The 17373-nt window shown below is 41.1% G+C and overlaps 1 protein-coding gene across 1 annotated transcript in view; it reads right to left on the bottom strand.

Annotated features, from left to right (window-relative positions):
• The window catches only part of LOC139153776 (protein lifeguard 1-like), a 49846-nt gene extending 35371 nt beyond the window's left edge, over positions 1-14475 (bottom strand). Inside the window, exons 1-4 of the mRNA XM_070728158.1 lie at positions 14148-14475; positions 6478-6556; positions 2482-2535; positions 306-396 (exon numbers count right to left, since the gene is read on the bottom strand). Coding sequence (XP_070584259.1) covers positions 306-396; positions 2482-2535; positions 6478-6556; positions 14148-14466 — 543 coding nt within the window. The 5' untranslated portion in view covers positions 14467-14475. The remainder of the gene's footprint in view (positions 1-305; positions 397-2481; positions 2536-6477; positions 6557-14147) is intronic.
• Positions 14476-17373: the final 2898 nt, after the last annotated feature.

Here is a 17373-nt window from a genome sequence, read left to right as displayed (position 1 = left end):
CGTAGCATGAAAACAAACTTTTGTTGTTTTGAACTTTATTTGAATTTGATTGGCTTTCTCTTTCCTGATGCCCTATTAGCCAAGCTGGCTGGGATCTTGGATGATATTGGCAGAAATTCTGGTCCAGCACATTTCAGTCTAGAATGGAAAATTTTCATAGTAAGACAGTAAAAGTAGTGCATTATTCAAATTGTAAAATATTGAGAGCCTGGATGTAGCAAAATGTAGCAATGACATATATAATAAAATGATGTTAAAATATAATTAATATATGATATAGAGCATTACCTTCAAGAGATACTTACAAATAAAGCTAACAAAATGACATTCAAGGGGAATTTTCTTCGGGCGTGATCACAGCATGCTAAGGCAATAGCCATTAACAAGATCGCTGGTCTAAAATCAGATGAAGATATTGCCATCTTAGAATTTAAAATGCCCTGTTATATTACAATCGATATTATAATTTTTAAAAATATTTTAAAAAATTAATAATTACAGATAAAACCACATTTACCTTTAATAATTTAATAAAATCCCTTTAAAGAAAAACAATATAAGATAGATCTTTGCACTTAAAATAAAAAAAACTACAGTGATGAAGCTTAAGACAGTATGGTAAACACACCATTTCTCAAAGAGCAGGTATCAGTTCCAAATTTCACTCTAACCATATTGGATTAATAATTGATGCAGATCTCTTATAAATAGAGCTGCTTCTCTCAGTGGAAATTTGAAAGGGCAATTTTCAAACTCATACATATGACCCCAATGACTTGCACTGAGCTTCAAGACTAGATTTGGGGGAACATGAAAACTTGGCAGTTGAGTAGAATCACTCCTTGCCCCACTCAAACACAGTGTGGGAGAAAACGAACCAGGATCGAAGTAAGTTAGAACCCATCCTTGCTCTGTACTCATAACTAAACAAAAAGCTAAATTAATTTCTGCACCTAATTGATGTTGGCTAATTTTTGAGCGGAGCAGGGCAGAATTTTGGTGAATTTTTGGTGAATAACACCCTTAAAAATGTCCAAAGATATTTCACCAGAAGAACCCTTCATTCCTCCACTCCAAACAGAATATCCTACAAAAATAGACTAACAATCCTGGGTCTAGAAAGCCTAGAACTACGACGCCTAAAACACGATTTATGTATTGCCCACAAGATCATATGCTGTAACGTTCTACCGGTCAATGACTACTTCAGCTTCAACCGCAACAACACAAGAGCACACAACAAAATCAAACTTAATACGAACCGCTCCAAACTTCACTGTAAAAAATATGACTTTAACAATCGAGTTGTCGAAGTGTGGAACTCATTACCGGACTCAATAGTGTCAACCCCTAACCCCCAACATTTCTCCCTTAGACTATCCACGATTGACATCTCCAGGTTCCTAAGAGGCCAGTAAGGGGCGTACATAAGTGCACTAGTGTGCCTTTCGTCCCCTGTCCAATTGTCTTTCCTTTATCTCATATATCATATATATTTTCTTCCTTTCATATATCTTCTCTTCTATTTTAACTTTTATCCTTATATATATTACTTCATGTTTATTTTCTTCCTATGTATTTGTGTATTGGACAAATGAATAAATAAATAAATAAATAAATAATAAATAATTGGAGCTCTAATTTAGACTGGAAAGTAAAAAATAAATTCAGGAAAAAATTGCAAATAATTTCCATAGTGCTACCAATAAAATAATATGGGTAGAATCTCCTGACACTGAGTTAACTCAAGATGACTTTGTTTTGCAGTCCAATTTACTGAGCATGCCATGTCTTTTAATTATTGTCATAATAATCAAATCATATTTATAAAACATAGAAACATAGAAGATTGACAGCAGAAAAAGACCTCATGGTCCATCTAGTCTGTCCTTATACTATTTCCTGTATTTTATCTTAGGATGGATATATGTTTATCCCAGGCATATTTAAATTCAGTTACTGTGGATTTACCAACCACGTCTGCTAGAAGTTTGTTCCAAGCATCTACTACTCTTTCAGTAAAATAATATACTAAGACCGTCATACCTGTACCCGTGAAAATCTACGAAAACACACACACACACACACACACACACACACACACACATACATATATATATTAATGTAATTAGTTATCTTGCCTATATATGTTAATCCATTGACTTCAAGTATCTTAAATCAACGCTCCAATTGGAAACCTATAAAATTCTGTCTGGTAAAACTATATATATATAAAAAGATAGGCAATTGTTAAAATATATTATTTGATGAAATTTTAAGCAGGTGATCATTGTATATCAAATATACAGTTATGTGCTTATTAACTGTTAAGTGTTTCTCAAACTCAAGACTGCAGATAAAATTGATACTACAAGTAGTCGGTTTGCTTGTTTTGAGATTTTTTATATTTTTTCTAAAAAACAATACATATTTACTAAGGAGCAGATTTTAATAATTGACAATTGCATATATAATACTTACAAGAGAGAATAGCAAAACCATGGACGCCTCTGAACCCATATTTTAAGGTACTTCCTAGACCAAAAAATTTAAATATAGAAATACAGAAAGGATACAACGGAAATAGTTAGTAATTTATTCAATTGATTTTAAAATATTTCCATCTCACCTCTCTATATTCAGTAGGAATATAACAATATTAAAAATAATCAGCTCAGACTTTTTATTTCATCCAAAGAAAACAAAAACCAGCTGCCAAGTAGTTTAGTAGGAGGAACATAATTTTTTCACCAGAGAGTTATAAACCTGTCAGTTATAAATCTGAAAGTGCAAATTTTGCATAAATCCATTGCGTATACAGTAATACCTTGTCTTACCAACTTAATTGGTTCCAGGACAAGGTTCGTAAAGTGAAAAGTTTGTAAGATGAAACAATGTTTCCCATAGGAATCAATGGAAAAGCCAATAATGTGTGCAAGCCCATTAGAAAAATCCAAAACATTAAGGCTTTAAAAAAAAATGGCTGGCAGACGAAGCTGAGGCTAATGTAGTGGTGGGAGGGACAGTGAGAGGTGTCAAGAGGTGGCAGTCCCAATGAAGCAAGGCAAAAAGATCCTTTCTTGAGCTCCATGGGTCTTTCCCTCCCGTTTTTGCCCACCCCGTTCTGCTCATTTCACCCACACCTTTCTCGTCTCTTGAGCTCCATGAGTCCCTCCGGTTTTGGCCCACCCCGTTCTGCTCATTTCACCCACACCTTTCTCCTCTCTTGAGCTCCATGAGTCCCTCCGGTTTTGGCCCACCCCGTTCTGCTCATTTCACCCACACCTTTCTCCTCTCTTGAGCTCCATGAGTCCCTCCGGTTTTTGCCCACTCCGTTCTGCTCATTTCACCCACACCTTTCTCCTCTCTTGAGCTCCATGAGTCCCTCCGGTTTTGGCCCACCCCGTTCTGCTCATTTCACCCACACCTTTCTCCTCTCTTGAGCTCCATGAGTCCCTCCGGTTTTGGCCCACCCCGTTCTGCTCATTTCACCCACACCTTTCTCCTCTCTTGAGCTCCATGAGTCCCTCCGGTTTTGGCCCACCCCGTTCTGCTCATTTCACCCACACCTTTCTCCTCTCTTGAGCTCCATGAGTTCCTCCGGTTTTTGCCCACTCCGTTCTGCTCATTTCACCCACACCTTTCTCCTCTCTTGAGCTCCATGAGTCCCTCCGGTTTTGGCCCACCCCGTTCTGCTCATTTCACCCACACCTTTCTCCTCTCTTGAGCTCCATGAGTCCCTCCGGTTTTGGCCCACCCCGTTCTGCTCATTTCACCCACACCTTTCTCCTCTCTTGAGCTCCATGAGTCCCTCCGGTTTTGGCCCACCCTGTTCTGCTCATTTCACCCACACCTTTCTCCTCTCTTGAGCTCCATGAGTCTTTTCCCCATGCAGTTTGGAAGAGGGGAGTTTGTCACTGGGATTCAAAGCAGGCCTGGCAAAAATTAAAGGAATCCCAGGGAGAGAAGCCTCAGGGAAATCCCATCACTTCGGGACATCCCTGCTTGGGTTCGTAAGGCGAAAATAGTTCGGAATAAGAGGCAAAAAAATCTTAAACACTAGGTTCGTATCATGAAAAGTTTGTATGAAGAGGGGTTCGTAAGACGAGGTATCACTGTATTTAAATGTTCCTTTTATGGTGCTCACCATAAAACTGAACATTTTTCTGCATTTAATTGTATTTCAAATCAAAATTTGACATAATTTTGGGGTAACTTGTTTAAGGGTTTTAAGAGATTGGACATTTGTCTGAAATATTTTTAGGGCAGTCGGCGAATCTCTTTGGCACAGAGCGCCAGAAACCAGAAGAGTTCTCCGGCATGCACACACGCATTGTGAAATTGAGTTTCCAGTTCCAGCATGTGCACGCATGCCAGTCACCTGGTCTTCCATTTTATGGTGCGCATGTGCAGTAATGGGCAGCCAAATTTTTTACTGCTACACTGTGTGTGTGGCTTGCCAGTCATGTGACTGTGTAGGAGTGGCTTGCCGGCCATGTGAGCAGGTGGGAGTGGCTTGAATGATCATCATTGTTCAAGTGAACTGTTAAGTCCTTGACTTACAACCTCAGCAGTGTCGCTTGCTGGGGTGACAATTTACTTCGCGTTTCCCGCACTCTACTTCCTGGGTCAAACCCCACCTCAAGCTGGATAGCTAGGCAAACAGTTGCTGATCAGCTGTTGAGAAAAGATTGGGGAAGAAAAGGACCCGCCCCCCGCAACTCTCGTCTTCCTGCCGTTTTCTGAGGAGGAGGAAGAGGATGGGAAGATTTAAAAATATCGGAAAGCCGAGGGAGAGTCACAATGTTATTATTGCTGCACAATAGCTTTTCATCTTAGCTGCGGACAGAGTCAGGGCTTTGCCAGGGGAAAAAGACCGCAGCCCAGAGTGCTTTGACGTGACACGGCTTGACTCTCCTTTTTTCCCCTGCTGCTGCGCGCTCCTTGTTTTTTCCCTCTTTCCTCCTTCCTGGCCTCAGGAGGTGGCCGCATGAGGCTGGAGAGGAGCCAGGCAGGAGAGAGGGAAGGAGGAAAGAGGAAAAAAGTGAGGCTCACGCATCAGCAGCAGGAGGGGAAAAAAGAGAGAGCCGAGCCGAGACTGGTAATCCAGGAAGCGAATGGAACTGTGCATGCGGCTTCATTTCCGCTGGTGGAACTATGTTCCACCCCATCCTGCCTGCTGCCCACCCCTGTGCATGTGCATGCAAAGACCAGCTGTCCAGGACATGTGTGTGAACTAGAAACCAGAACCTCAGCTTCTCAGTGTGCATATGCGCACCAGGGAGCTGCTTTCCTAGTTTCTGGTGCTCCCGTGTGCACTAAAATAAGCTGGCTTGTGCGCCAGAACCTGCAAGTGGAATTAGCGACAGCTGGCATGCCCAGAGAGATTACTCTGTGTGTCACTTCTGGTGCATTTGCCATAGGTTTTTCATCATGGTTATAGGGCTTCCTACTTGAGTAGGAGATTGGATTAGAGGACTAGGTGCCTTCCAACTCTGTTATTCTAGCTAAAATGTATTTTTTACCTTTACGAACAATGGAATAAGCTATTTAGCACATAATTCTCTGTATAACCTGAATAATAGACCTTGTGTCTCAGACATAATTCAAGCACTGAACATCATGGAAAGATAGGGAACAGGAGACAGTTTCTCCATCCCCCCATTATTCAAATTCTAGAAAACAAGGAAGTTCTATCATGAACAACTTGTTAGGCACTTTGGTTCTTACGAACTTGTTTATCTTTTCCTAAGTTGGCAGAGGGTATTTTTTCTTCCAAGTAAGAGAGAAAATACTTGAATCCCCCAAGTAAGAGAAGAGAAGAGAAAATGAGAAAATACTTGAATCCCCCAAGTAAGAGAAGGGAAGAGAAAATGAGAAAAGGATCAAAAGATTAAACTTTCCCATGTCGATATTGAGAAACTCAGCTGGCTAAGAACATGCTATTTGGAACAACTGAAGACTGAAAGAAAACACACCTTCTGCAATATGGTAAATAACATCAAAAATATACGCAACCCTTAACCATTCAAGATACACGACATGCTGATCTATCCATGGTGGATTGCCTGCTACAGGAGTGGGTTCTAACTTATCTCATTGCTGGTTTGCTTCCTCCCTTGCTTTCAGGGGTGCGCTTTGAGGGCACGCATGCATGTGCGGTGCCAAAATATCTGGGGGAGAAATCTAAAAGCCAAAAATAAGGTGGCAACACATGCACAGTGTCAGAAACTTGGCTTATGCATGTGCTCAGAAGAATTTTATTTTTTTTAAATATAAACAGTTCAAAAATGTTTTTAAAATTCCAAAAAAAAATTGAACCGTCATGACTGAAGCAGTTCCATGATGTCATTATGACATCACCAGCGGGTTGCTACCCGCTCAGACAAACTGGTCCAAATCAGGAGGAAACCACCTCTGGAACCCAGTATAGTATTGTTCCAACATATCCTATTGGTACCAGTAAAGTACACTTACCAGTAGATGAACATACATATTATACCAACAGTGTAACCCAGTTGAAATGTCAACATGAGATATAATTTCCAGAGAAAGCCTAAGGAAACAGAAAAATAATTTCAAATTATATGTTTAAAATAGACAATCAAGTTTTATTTGGAAGTTAAAAGATATCCAGAAAGCAAAAACGACACAATTTTAATAAATTCATTAATTATTGAGTTCATCAAATATGTAAGATTTGATAATGTAAATAAAAATATCTTGTTTTCTCTGTGTTGTTTCACTCAAATGTAATAAATGCTCAGTTACTTTTTCAGATATTGAACATCTGTGTGTTCAACAACTTTCTTAGATAAAAAGCAAAGGAGTTTGTGCCATTGTATTCTTCCCAATTATCAGCTCTTTGGTCCTGTGAATCAACTAGGGGACAGCAAACAGGTGTAACTCACTGAGATGCAAAAGAGAAATATGTTGTTAAACTCATCATTTCCATTGACAATACTGGGAGACAGTTAATGTTTTGATTTTTTTTTTACCTTGTTTAATTACAGGTAGTCCCCGATTTACAATCACAATTGAATCCAAAATTCATGTTGCTAAGTAAGACATTAAAGTGAATTTTGTCCCATTTTATTACCTTTCTTGTTATAGTTATTAAGCCAGTAACAGGGTTGTTAAGTTAATCTGGTTTCCCCATTTATTTTGCTTGTCAGGTCACAAAGGATGGCCTGAAACACTGCAATCCTCATCAATATAAATCAGTTGCCAAGCATCTGAATATTGACTATGCAATCATAAAAAATGTTGCAATGGTTTTGGGGGGAAAAGAGTCATAAGTCACTTTTTCAATGCCATTGCCATAGTTTTGTTTAGGGCAGCGATGGCGAACCTTTTTTCCCTCTAGTGCCAAAAGCGCACACCCATGTGCTATCACATGCACATGCATGCTCACACCCATAATTCAATGTCCCTACCCCTCACGCATGTATGCGTGACCCCCCACTTCCCTGCCCCCGCACACCTCTGCCATCAGGCATGGGGGAACTGAGATATTCTTCCCCCCTAGGCCTTTACAATTTATGCATGGTATGTTTGTTTGTATGTATGTTTGGTTTTACAATAAGGGTTTTTTAGTTGTTTTAGTATTGGATTTACATGCTGTTTTTTATTACTGTTGTTAGCCGCCCCGAGTCTACGGAGGGAGGGGCATACAAATCCAATAAATAAATAAATGATGCCTTCTGCTCCCCAGTTTCCAGACTTCCAGTGGGCCCGGTAGGCCTGTTTTTCACCCTCCATTGGTGCCAGAGGCTTTCTTGGATCCTGGGAAGGATAAAAACGGCCTCTCCCGCCCACCTGGAGGGTCTCTGTAGGCAAAAAATGCCCTACAGAGGCTCAGCACAAGCTAAAAATCAGCTGGAGCTGAATTAAAGCAACATCTCGTGTGCTGGCAAATATGGCTCCGCATTCCCCCTCATAGGTCTAGGGAATTAATTAATTTCAATCCTTTCTAATTCCTCCTTCCCCGCAAGAGTAGCAGCTAAGCAATGAAGCAAAAATAAACATGGCTTGGGCCAAAGTCAGTAAATAAACAACTGTAAATCCAGGATTATCTATATTTTTTCTGCATAATGAGATTGACTAACGCTGAGAAGAACCAACAGCATTTGCTGAATTCAAAATAAAATGCCTTGTATGTTCTTTATTTTGGAATGTATTCTTCCTTGAAAATGTTTCCTAAATGAAAAACAATAATGTTGATGGGGTATGACTGGATTAGACTTTGCTGCCAAACAAAATTCCAGCTGGCAGTGGAAGTGAAAGAGGCATTATTAAAATGTCATTGTAATGAAATTCCACAGGTGGATATCAGAGGTTGAACATCAGTAAAGAAACTCTTTCTGTGCTTCTTTGATTGATTGCCTGTATGCCACATAGCAAAGCATATATCACAAAAAATGAGTTACTAGGATGGCCAAATGGCGAGTCTGCGGAGAGGGGCGGCATACAAATCTAAATAATAAATAAATAAATAAATAATAAATGGCCAGATATTAACAAATTCATTTTATGATACTGAAAACAATAACTGAAAAAGGAGTAACACTGGAAACTCAAAGTTTGCATAGTGCAAGAAGAGTCCTTCACTCCTCCTCACATAACAAATTACCCTACTCCTCCAGACTTCAAATACTAAATCTAGAAAATTTACAACTACGTCATCTCCGAACTGATTTAACTGTTGTTCATAAAATCATACATCATAATGTACTCCCTGTCAATGACTACTTCACCTTTAACAACAACAACACAAGTGCACATCATAGATACAAACTGAATGTAAATCGCTCCAAACTTGACTACAGAAAATATAATTTCAGCGATAGAGTGGTCACCGCCTGGAACTCATTACCTGACTCTGTTGTTGCTTCCCCCAACCCTAAAACCTTCAATCTTACATTATCAACAATTGACCTCTCCCCTTTTCTAAGAGGTCTGTAAGGGGCGTGCATAAGTGCACTTTTGTGCCTAATCTCCCTGTCCTACTGTCTTATTATCCTTTCTATTACTACGTTCTACTTATGTTATGTTATGTTATGTTATGTTAATATGTACTATAATACTATACAGTGGTACCTCATCTTACGAACGCCTCTTCTAACGAACTTTTCAAGATACGATTGCCTCTTCTTCCGAACTATTTTCACCTTACGAACCCAAGCAGCTGCTGCTGGGATGAAGGGGTTTCTTTCCCCCCCCTTTTTTTGAAGAAAGAAAAGGGAGGGGCTGCTTGGAGTAGGAAACATTTTGCAGAGAACAACGTGCTTGCAAAGGAACTGAAACGGTGTCTTTTTAAGAAAGAAAAGGGAGGAGGGGGGGCAGCTTGGGGGAGGAAATTTTTTGCAGAGAACGGCGTGCTTGCAAAGGAACTGAAATGGTGTCTTTTTAAGAAAGAAAAGGGAGGAGGGAGGGGCAGCTTGGGGGAGGAAAATTTTTGCAGAGAACAACGTGCTTGCAAAGGAACTGAAAGGGTGTCTTTTGAAGAAAGAAAAGGGAGGAGGGAGGGGCAGCTTGGGGGGGGATTTTGCAGAGAACAACGTGCTTGCAAAGGAACTGAAAGGGTGTCTTTTTAAGAAAGAAAAGGGAGGAGGGAGGGGCAGCTTGGGGGAGGAATTTTTTTGCATAGAACAACGTGCTTGCAAAGGAACTGAAACGGTGTGTTTTGAAGAAAGAAAAGGGAGGGGCGCCCCCCTTGCCTTTCTTCCTTCCCACTCACCCTTTAGCCTAGCCTTGCTTCTTCCATCCCCCACCCCTTTAGCTGCTCCTCCCTGCCCTCTATTCGCCTCCCTTCTAAAGTTTGGGATTTTCCTGAAGGATTTGCACACATTATTTGCTTTTACATTGATTCCTATGGGAAACATTGTTTCATCTTACGAACTTTTCATCTTACGAACCTCCTCCTGGAACCAATTAAGTTCGTATGATGAGGTACCACTGTACTTGTTTGACAAATAAATAATAATAATAAAATAATAATAATAGTAAATGTCAAGAAATCAAAAGTACAAAAACAACTCCACTATCCTCTAATGTCATCCAGTCATGGTTGTCCCAAAGGTGCTTTTTCAAGAGGCAACTGGACTTCCTTGTTTTTTGTCTGAAGGCATTTCACTTCACATCTAAGAAGCTTCTTCAGCTCAGGATAGTGGGGAATGGAAGGATTTATATTCCTTGCAGACAGCTGGTCATTTGCATTCTTTTAGAGCAGTGGTTCTCAATCTGGGGGTCAGGACCCCTTTGAGGGTCGAAGGACCGATTCACAGGGATAGCCTAAGACCATGGGAAAAGACAAATTTCCCATGGTGTTAGGAACTAAAGCTTCTATTCTGGTGCCTTGGAACATATTTTTACAATCAGACCAATCAGGCGTTTACAGTGGGGGTGTCCCCCCTGACCTTCCTGCCAATCAGCTTAAAGCTCTGTTGGGAGAATTTGTGCTAGACTTATGGTTGGGGGTCACCACAACATGAGGAAATGTATTAAGGAATTGCAGCATTAGAAAAATTGAGAACCACTATTTTAGAGGATCGTTGAAGAATTTGGAGGGTTACCTGTGTCCTCAGGGTCCTGGTTCCTAGAGTTTGCAATTTCCTTTTTTTGGAAATGCATTCCTACTCCCTCACCATTCAAAGGTGTATTTATTTATTTCATTTATTTATTGGATTTGTATGCCACTCCTCTCCGAGGACTTGGGGCGGCTCACAACATAACAAAACAATACATAATATACATATCTAAAAAATCCAATTAATATACTTAAAAAACTTTTAAAACTCTAATAACAATTAAAATCATTACTTCCCATTCACATAGCAAGGCATACTATATTTTTCGGCCAGGTATCTAGTGTCTAATGACCCCACGCCTGGTGGCACAAATAGATCTTTAAACTTTTACAGAAGGCGAGGAGGGTGGGGGCAATGCAAATCTCTGGAAGGAGCTGATTCCAGAGAAACCCCCCCCCCCCCACAAAGAAGGCTCTTCTTCTAGGTTCCACCAAAGGATATTGTCTAGTTCAGTGATTTTCAACCTTTTTTGAGCCGCGGCACATTTTTTACATTTACAAAATCCTGGGGCACACCACCAACCAAAATGACACAAATTAAATAAATAAATACATACATACATACATACATACATACATACATACATAACCCCCTCGTATATACAATCCCATGTAACATCCCCTTATAAATACAGTCAATTATCAATCATCCCTACTCAAATTTATATCTCATTTCTGGGTACTTCTCCTGTCTTTCCCCCTTTTCTCTCTCATGTTTGTCATTTCTCTCTCTTCCTCCCTTTTTCCCTCATTCCTTTTCCCTCTCACTTCTCTTTTTCCATCCCTGTCTCTCCCCCCCCCCCCTTATGTGTGTGTGTGTATACACACTGGAACCATTTCCAAAACCAGTTGAGGGCTGGGGTTTTTTCTCTTTTATTCTTTACAAAAAGAGGTGTGGGCTGGGGGGCATTTCTTATTATTTGGGTGCTTTTTACCATATGCTTCAAGAATCACCCCTCTCTCTCTCTTTTGTTTCTCTCTCCTCTCATTCTCTGCCTCAATCATTTCTCCTTTTTTTCTCCCCTTTTTGTTCTCATTTCTCTCTCCTTTCCTCTCCCTATCTGTCTCTCTTGCTTTCTCTCTCTCTTGCTATCTCTTTTTCTCTTATTTTCTCTCTCTCTCTCTCTCTTGTTCTCTCTTATTTTCTTTCTCTCTCTCTTGTTCTTTCTCTCTCTCTCTTTCTCTCTCCCTCCCTCTTTCTCTCTTTTTCTCACTTTCTCTCTTGTTTTCTCTCTCTCTCTTGCTTTCTCTCTCTCTCTTGTTTTCTTTCTCACACTCTTTCTCTCTCTTGTTCTCTCTCTTGCTATCTCTTTCTCTCCCCCCTTTCTCTCTCCCTCTTTCTCACTTTCTCTCTATCTTGCTGTCTGTTGCTGTCACTCACTCTCGTTCTCTCTCCGTTCTTCTCAGCGGAGGCTGGCGAAGGTGATATTCAATGTCGGGAGCGCGCGGGCGGTTGCGCGTGCTCCCTACCCCCCTGCTAGCCGCTCGGAATATTCAAAATAAGAAAAGCCTTCACCGGCGAAGGTTTTTCTTATTTTGAATATTCCGAGCGGCTAGCAGGGGGGTAGGGAGCACGCGCAACCGCCCGCGCACTCCCGACATTGAATATTACCTTCGCTGGCCTCCGCTGAAAACGGAGAGAGAACGAGAGTTGGGCCATTTTTTGTCTCCTGCGTTCCGGGTGCGGGAGGAGCCACGCCGAAAGGCAGGAGACAGCGGAGGAGGAGAGGGGGTGGGCGGGGGGCAGCGCCGAAAGGCCGAGGGGGCCAGAGGCACCGTGGGGAGGCAGGGGCGGCCGCGGCTCCCTTCCCTTCTGCTGCCGGCGCCTCCCCGCCCCCCCGCGGGCTGGCTGGGAGATGAGGAGCGCGCTTTCGGGGAAGCGACGGTGCTTTGGGGAAGCGACGAGAAGCCATGGGCGCGAGGGGGCCGACTTTCAAAGCAACCTTTGCCGGCCTCCCGTGGGAGGGTGCCAATAGCGGCGGCGGCGGGGGGGCAATAGCGGGGGGGGGGGCGAACCGCCTCGCGGCACACCTGACCATGTCTCACGGCACACTAGTGTGCCGCGGCACACCGGTTGAAAATCACTGGTCTAGTTGACCGGACCCAGAGAAGGCCGATTCTGTGGGACCTAATCGACCTCTGGGACTCGTGCGGCAAAAGGCGGTCCCAGAGGTAATCTGGTCCGATGCCATGTAGGTAGGGGTGGGCTACAGCCCGGACAGGGAGGGGAACGCAGTGGGGTAGCGAAAATGGAGCTCTTAAGACACACCTACGTTGCCAGGCTTGGGGCAATTAGGTCTCAGTGCACTGGCCAATGAAATGAGATATATGTTGTATGATTGAACTGGTATGATTGTTTTTAAATATTGGAATTTTAGATTGTAATTTTAAATTTAATTAGATTTGCCATTGTACTATATCGTATATGCTGTTTGCTGCCCCAAGTCCTCAGAGAAGGGCGGCATACAAATCTAATAAGAAATACATACATACATATATACATACATCATACATACATACATTCAGAATGATTCAAAGTTCTGCTACTTTATAAAATGAAGCTTGACTCTATGCCGCCCCGAGTCTTCGGAGAAGGGTGGCATACAAATCTAAATAATACTAATAATACTAATAATACTAATAATTCTAATAATAATAATAATAATAATAATAATAATAATAATAATGACTGTTTAGAGCCAAATGCATCCAATTCAAAATATACCCATTATTCCTGAATAATCTTTGTTAATGTAGGTTAGACTCAGTGATTTTTTTTTCTTTTTTTCCCTTCTGGGCTCTGGGTATGTTTTTCCTATCACAGTAAATGAGGTTGAATGTGTGTAATTTTAGAAGAGCTGTGTGTGTGTGTGTGTACATACACATACAGTTTGTATAGTAGATAATGAATATTTTTGTGTGCCTGTGTGTAATATATATGTACACATATGGCAGATATACATAGAATTAAATAGTATATTTTGGATGGTCAGTAATAGTAAATATCTTGTATCTCTTTGAGACAAGGAGAGGACAGGCACAGTAACCCAAACCCTTGACATGAGTGGCATCAAGTTGGCCACCGTTAAGCCAGTCACATGACCTTTCAACCACCCTATCACATGATCATCAAGTCACTCCCACTGGTCACATGCCCAGCAAGCCACACCCACAAAATAAGCCACGCTCACAGTGTGGTAGTAAAAATTTTTGCAGCTCTTCATTGGTTAGACTCCTTACAATTAAGGAGTCTACAGAGAGGGGCGGCATACAAATCTAATGAATAAATAAATAAATAAATAAATTGCAAAATGTTGGATAAAGTTTACCAAAATCAATTCTATTCCTGGGAAGCTGAATTTAAAGGGAAGAAATGAAAACATTTTTAATCTTCAAGTCAAAAACATACATACATTCAGTATGAATGAAGTAACATACATACGTTCCATGTAACATACATGCATTCCATGACCAATGGCCATGCGATGAGAACCATTGGCAACTTTATACCAGTTCTTTCCTACATGTTCTTGATTTGCCAAAGATTGTTGCCACTTACTTCTGCGAATGGCCCTGTCTGCAAATGGACCTGCATCTTCAACAACATTTACCATGTGCTGCCGTCTTCTGTGCGGTGGTCCACGCCTTGGACGTCTGCTCTGTGATGGAGAATATCTTGGTGTTCCTACCATTGACGGGACCCTTTCAAACTTTGATGAAGCCTGTCGAGCAATCATTTTCTCCCTACTTTGTGGTGATATATCTTGCTTTGCAAATTGCTTCATTGGACTTGGGACCTCTGGAGAATCACCACCGGGATATTGGTATTTGGCGTATGCTGTATCTCCAGGCTGACTTACTGGTATCTTACTTTCCATCTTGGTTCCTTCTATTCCAGGTACACCTGTAGATAAACACCAATAAACTCATTACAATGGTTATTGTACTAAAACTCTAAATAAACACTCCAGGACAGTGATGGCGAACCTATGGCATGGGTGCCACAGGTGGTGTGTGGAGCCATATCTGCGGGCAGACAAGCCATTGCCCTAGCTGAGCTCCAACATGCATGTATAGTCTGTATATGGTGTATAGTCTATAATAGTCTATAATCTGTATAGTCTGGAGGACAGAAGGAAAAGGGGGGGACATGATCGAAACATTTAAATATGTTAAAGGGTTAAATAAGGTCCAGGAGGGAAGTGTTTTTAATAGGAAAGTGAACACAAGAACAAGGGGACACAATCTGAAGTTAGTTGGGGGAAAGATCAAAGGCAACATGAGAAAGTATTATTTTATTGAAAAAGTAGTAGATCCTTGGAACAAACTTCCAGCAGACGTGGTCATGCCTGGGATAAACATATATCCATTGTAAGATAAAATACAGGAAATAGTATAAGGGCAGACTAGATGGACCATGAGGTCTTTTTCTGCCATCAGACTTCTATGTTTCTATGTTTCTATGTGTTTGCTGGCCATCTGATTTTGGCTTTCACAGAGTCTCTGGGAGGGTGTTTTTGGCTTCCCAAGCACTGAATTATAGGTGTGGGCACTCAGACATGCATGATAGCATGCCCGCACACTCTTTCGGCACCCAAGGAAAAAAAGGTTCGCCATCACTGCTCTAGGAAATGTCCCAGAGATAACTTTACTAGAAGAGACCTCCACTCCTCCACTTGCAACAGAATACCCTATGCAACTAGACTTACAATCCTAGGTTTAGAAAGCTTAGAACTATGTCGCCTTAAGCACGACCTAAGCACAGCCCATAAAATCATCTGCTGAAATGTCCTTCCTGTCAACGACTACTTCAGCTTCAACCACAACAACACACGAGCACAGAACAGATACAAATTTAAAGTAAACCACTCTAAACTCGACTGCAGGAAATACGACTTTAACCGAGGAGTTGATGCTTGGAACTCGCTACCAGGCTCTGTAGTATCATTACCTAACCCCCAAAACTTTACCCTTAGACTATACACCGTTGACCTCTTCCGATTCCTAAGAGTTCAGAAAGGGGTGTGCATAAGCACACCAGAGTGCTTTCTGTCCCCTGTCCTAATGTTTCTCTTTTACTAGTATCATGCCCTTCATGGCATCGGACCAGGATATCTGCAAAACCACCTTCTGCTGCACGAATCCCAGCGACCGGTTAGGTCCCACAGAGTTGGCCTTCTCCGGGTCCCGTTGACTAAACAATGTCATCCGGTGGGACCCAGGGGAAGAGCCTTCTCTGTGGTGGCTCCGACCCTCTGGAACCAGCTCCCCCCAGAGATTAGGATTGCCCCCACCCTCCTTGCCTTTCGTAAACTCCTTAAAACCCACCTCTGCCATCAGGCATGGGGGAATTGAAACATCTCCCCCTTGCCCATGTAGTTTTGGTGTATGATTGATTGTGTGCTTGTTTTTTTTATATATTGAGGTTTCTTTTTTGGACTTTTTAACCTAAAACTGTAATTTAGATTGGTAAATATTAGATTTGTTACTATGTACTGTTTTTACCATTGTTGTGAGCCGCCCCGAATCTGCGGAGAGGGGCGGCATATAAATCCACTAAATCTAATCTAATCTAATCTGTATGTAAATATTATTATATTTTTGTATACCACCAATATGTTCTTGACAAAACAAACAAAGAAATAAAAATAAATAAAACTCTTTGAATGTTATCTTTTTCTTGCTGCTGCTGAAGTGTGCCCAGACTGGGCACTTTCTGAGATATCTGCTAGCTATGCCAGGCCTTATTCTTGAGATCATCTGCCTTGCGCAGTCTTCTTATAAGGTTGGGCATGCCTCACCAACAGTAAGCGATAGAAAAAACCACATGGGAGAAGCAGACACGATGGAGTCCTGAGTCACAAAAGAGCACAGATGGGGATAGATAGGCAGATGGGGGGGGGGTTTAAGGAGGAGGCAGATTCTTACCTTACTAAAGCTCCTGATGGGAAGGGGCTAAGCTGGAAATCAGAGTGAGTCCTTGCCTAACAGCAGGTGAGGTTCATTTAAGAAGGGCAATGGGGATGCTAGAATTGCAATATGGTCACGTGACATTCCTTTTTACAATTGCGTCATTTGGCATAGAAATTTCAGGTCCCAATTACTATCATTAACCAAGAAAAACTGCAAAAGCTTTTTCTCCGAAATAATTTAGGTTGAATAAAGAATGGTAAACTAATGGACAAATTAAGTTATTACTTGGATTGCTTTCACCTTTTTTTAAAATTGTCAAGGTGGAAGTAAGAATTTTTGGTGTTTCTTTGCTATTTCCTCGCAGGATTTTTATCTTCTTGTTTCATTTTTTTTAATCTCAGGTTATAACTACTGTATGTCCTCCAACATTTCCTACCCAGTGTAGACATTTTATTTGTTTTTACTTCCTCCTTAATCAAGAAGTTAAAACTTTTCAGAGTATGTTTTACCTCCTGAAATCAATTCATTTTATTTTAGCTCTTTGAAGTTCTTCTTTGATTTCTATTCTTTCTAAAATTGGAGATTGAAATTCATTGTTTTAATAAATTAGAAACGAAGAGGAAACAGACTCTTTCCTGAAAGCCAGTTCAATAAGATTAAGGATGTGAGGGGAAGGAAATCACCCTTAATCTGGCTCACAGGTTAGTTGTGAGAAATTACAGGACTAATACCTTCATACTATTATGTTTCCAAGAAGAAAGATATAATCGAGTCAAAAACGAAGTATTTCACTGGACTGAACTGAAACAATAATCACCACTGAGGTGTAACGGAAAAATTAAAGCATTCTAAAATACCTGAAATATGAATAT

This window comes from Erythrolamprus reginae, chromosome Z (assembly GCF_031021105.1).
Source record: "Erythrolamprus reginae isolate rEryReg1 chromosome Z, rEryReg1.hap1, whole genome shotgun sequence".
NCBI lineage: Eukaryota > Metazoa > Chordata > Lepidosauria > Squamata > Dipsadidae > Erythrolamprus > Erythrolamprus reginae.
The sequence above is the reverse complement of the archived record's forward strand: the minus strand, read 5'-3'. Positions and strand labels throughout refer to the sequence as shown.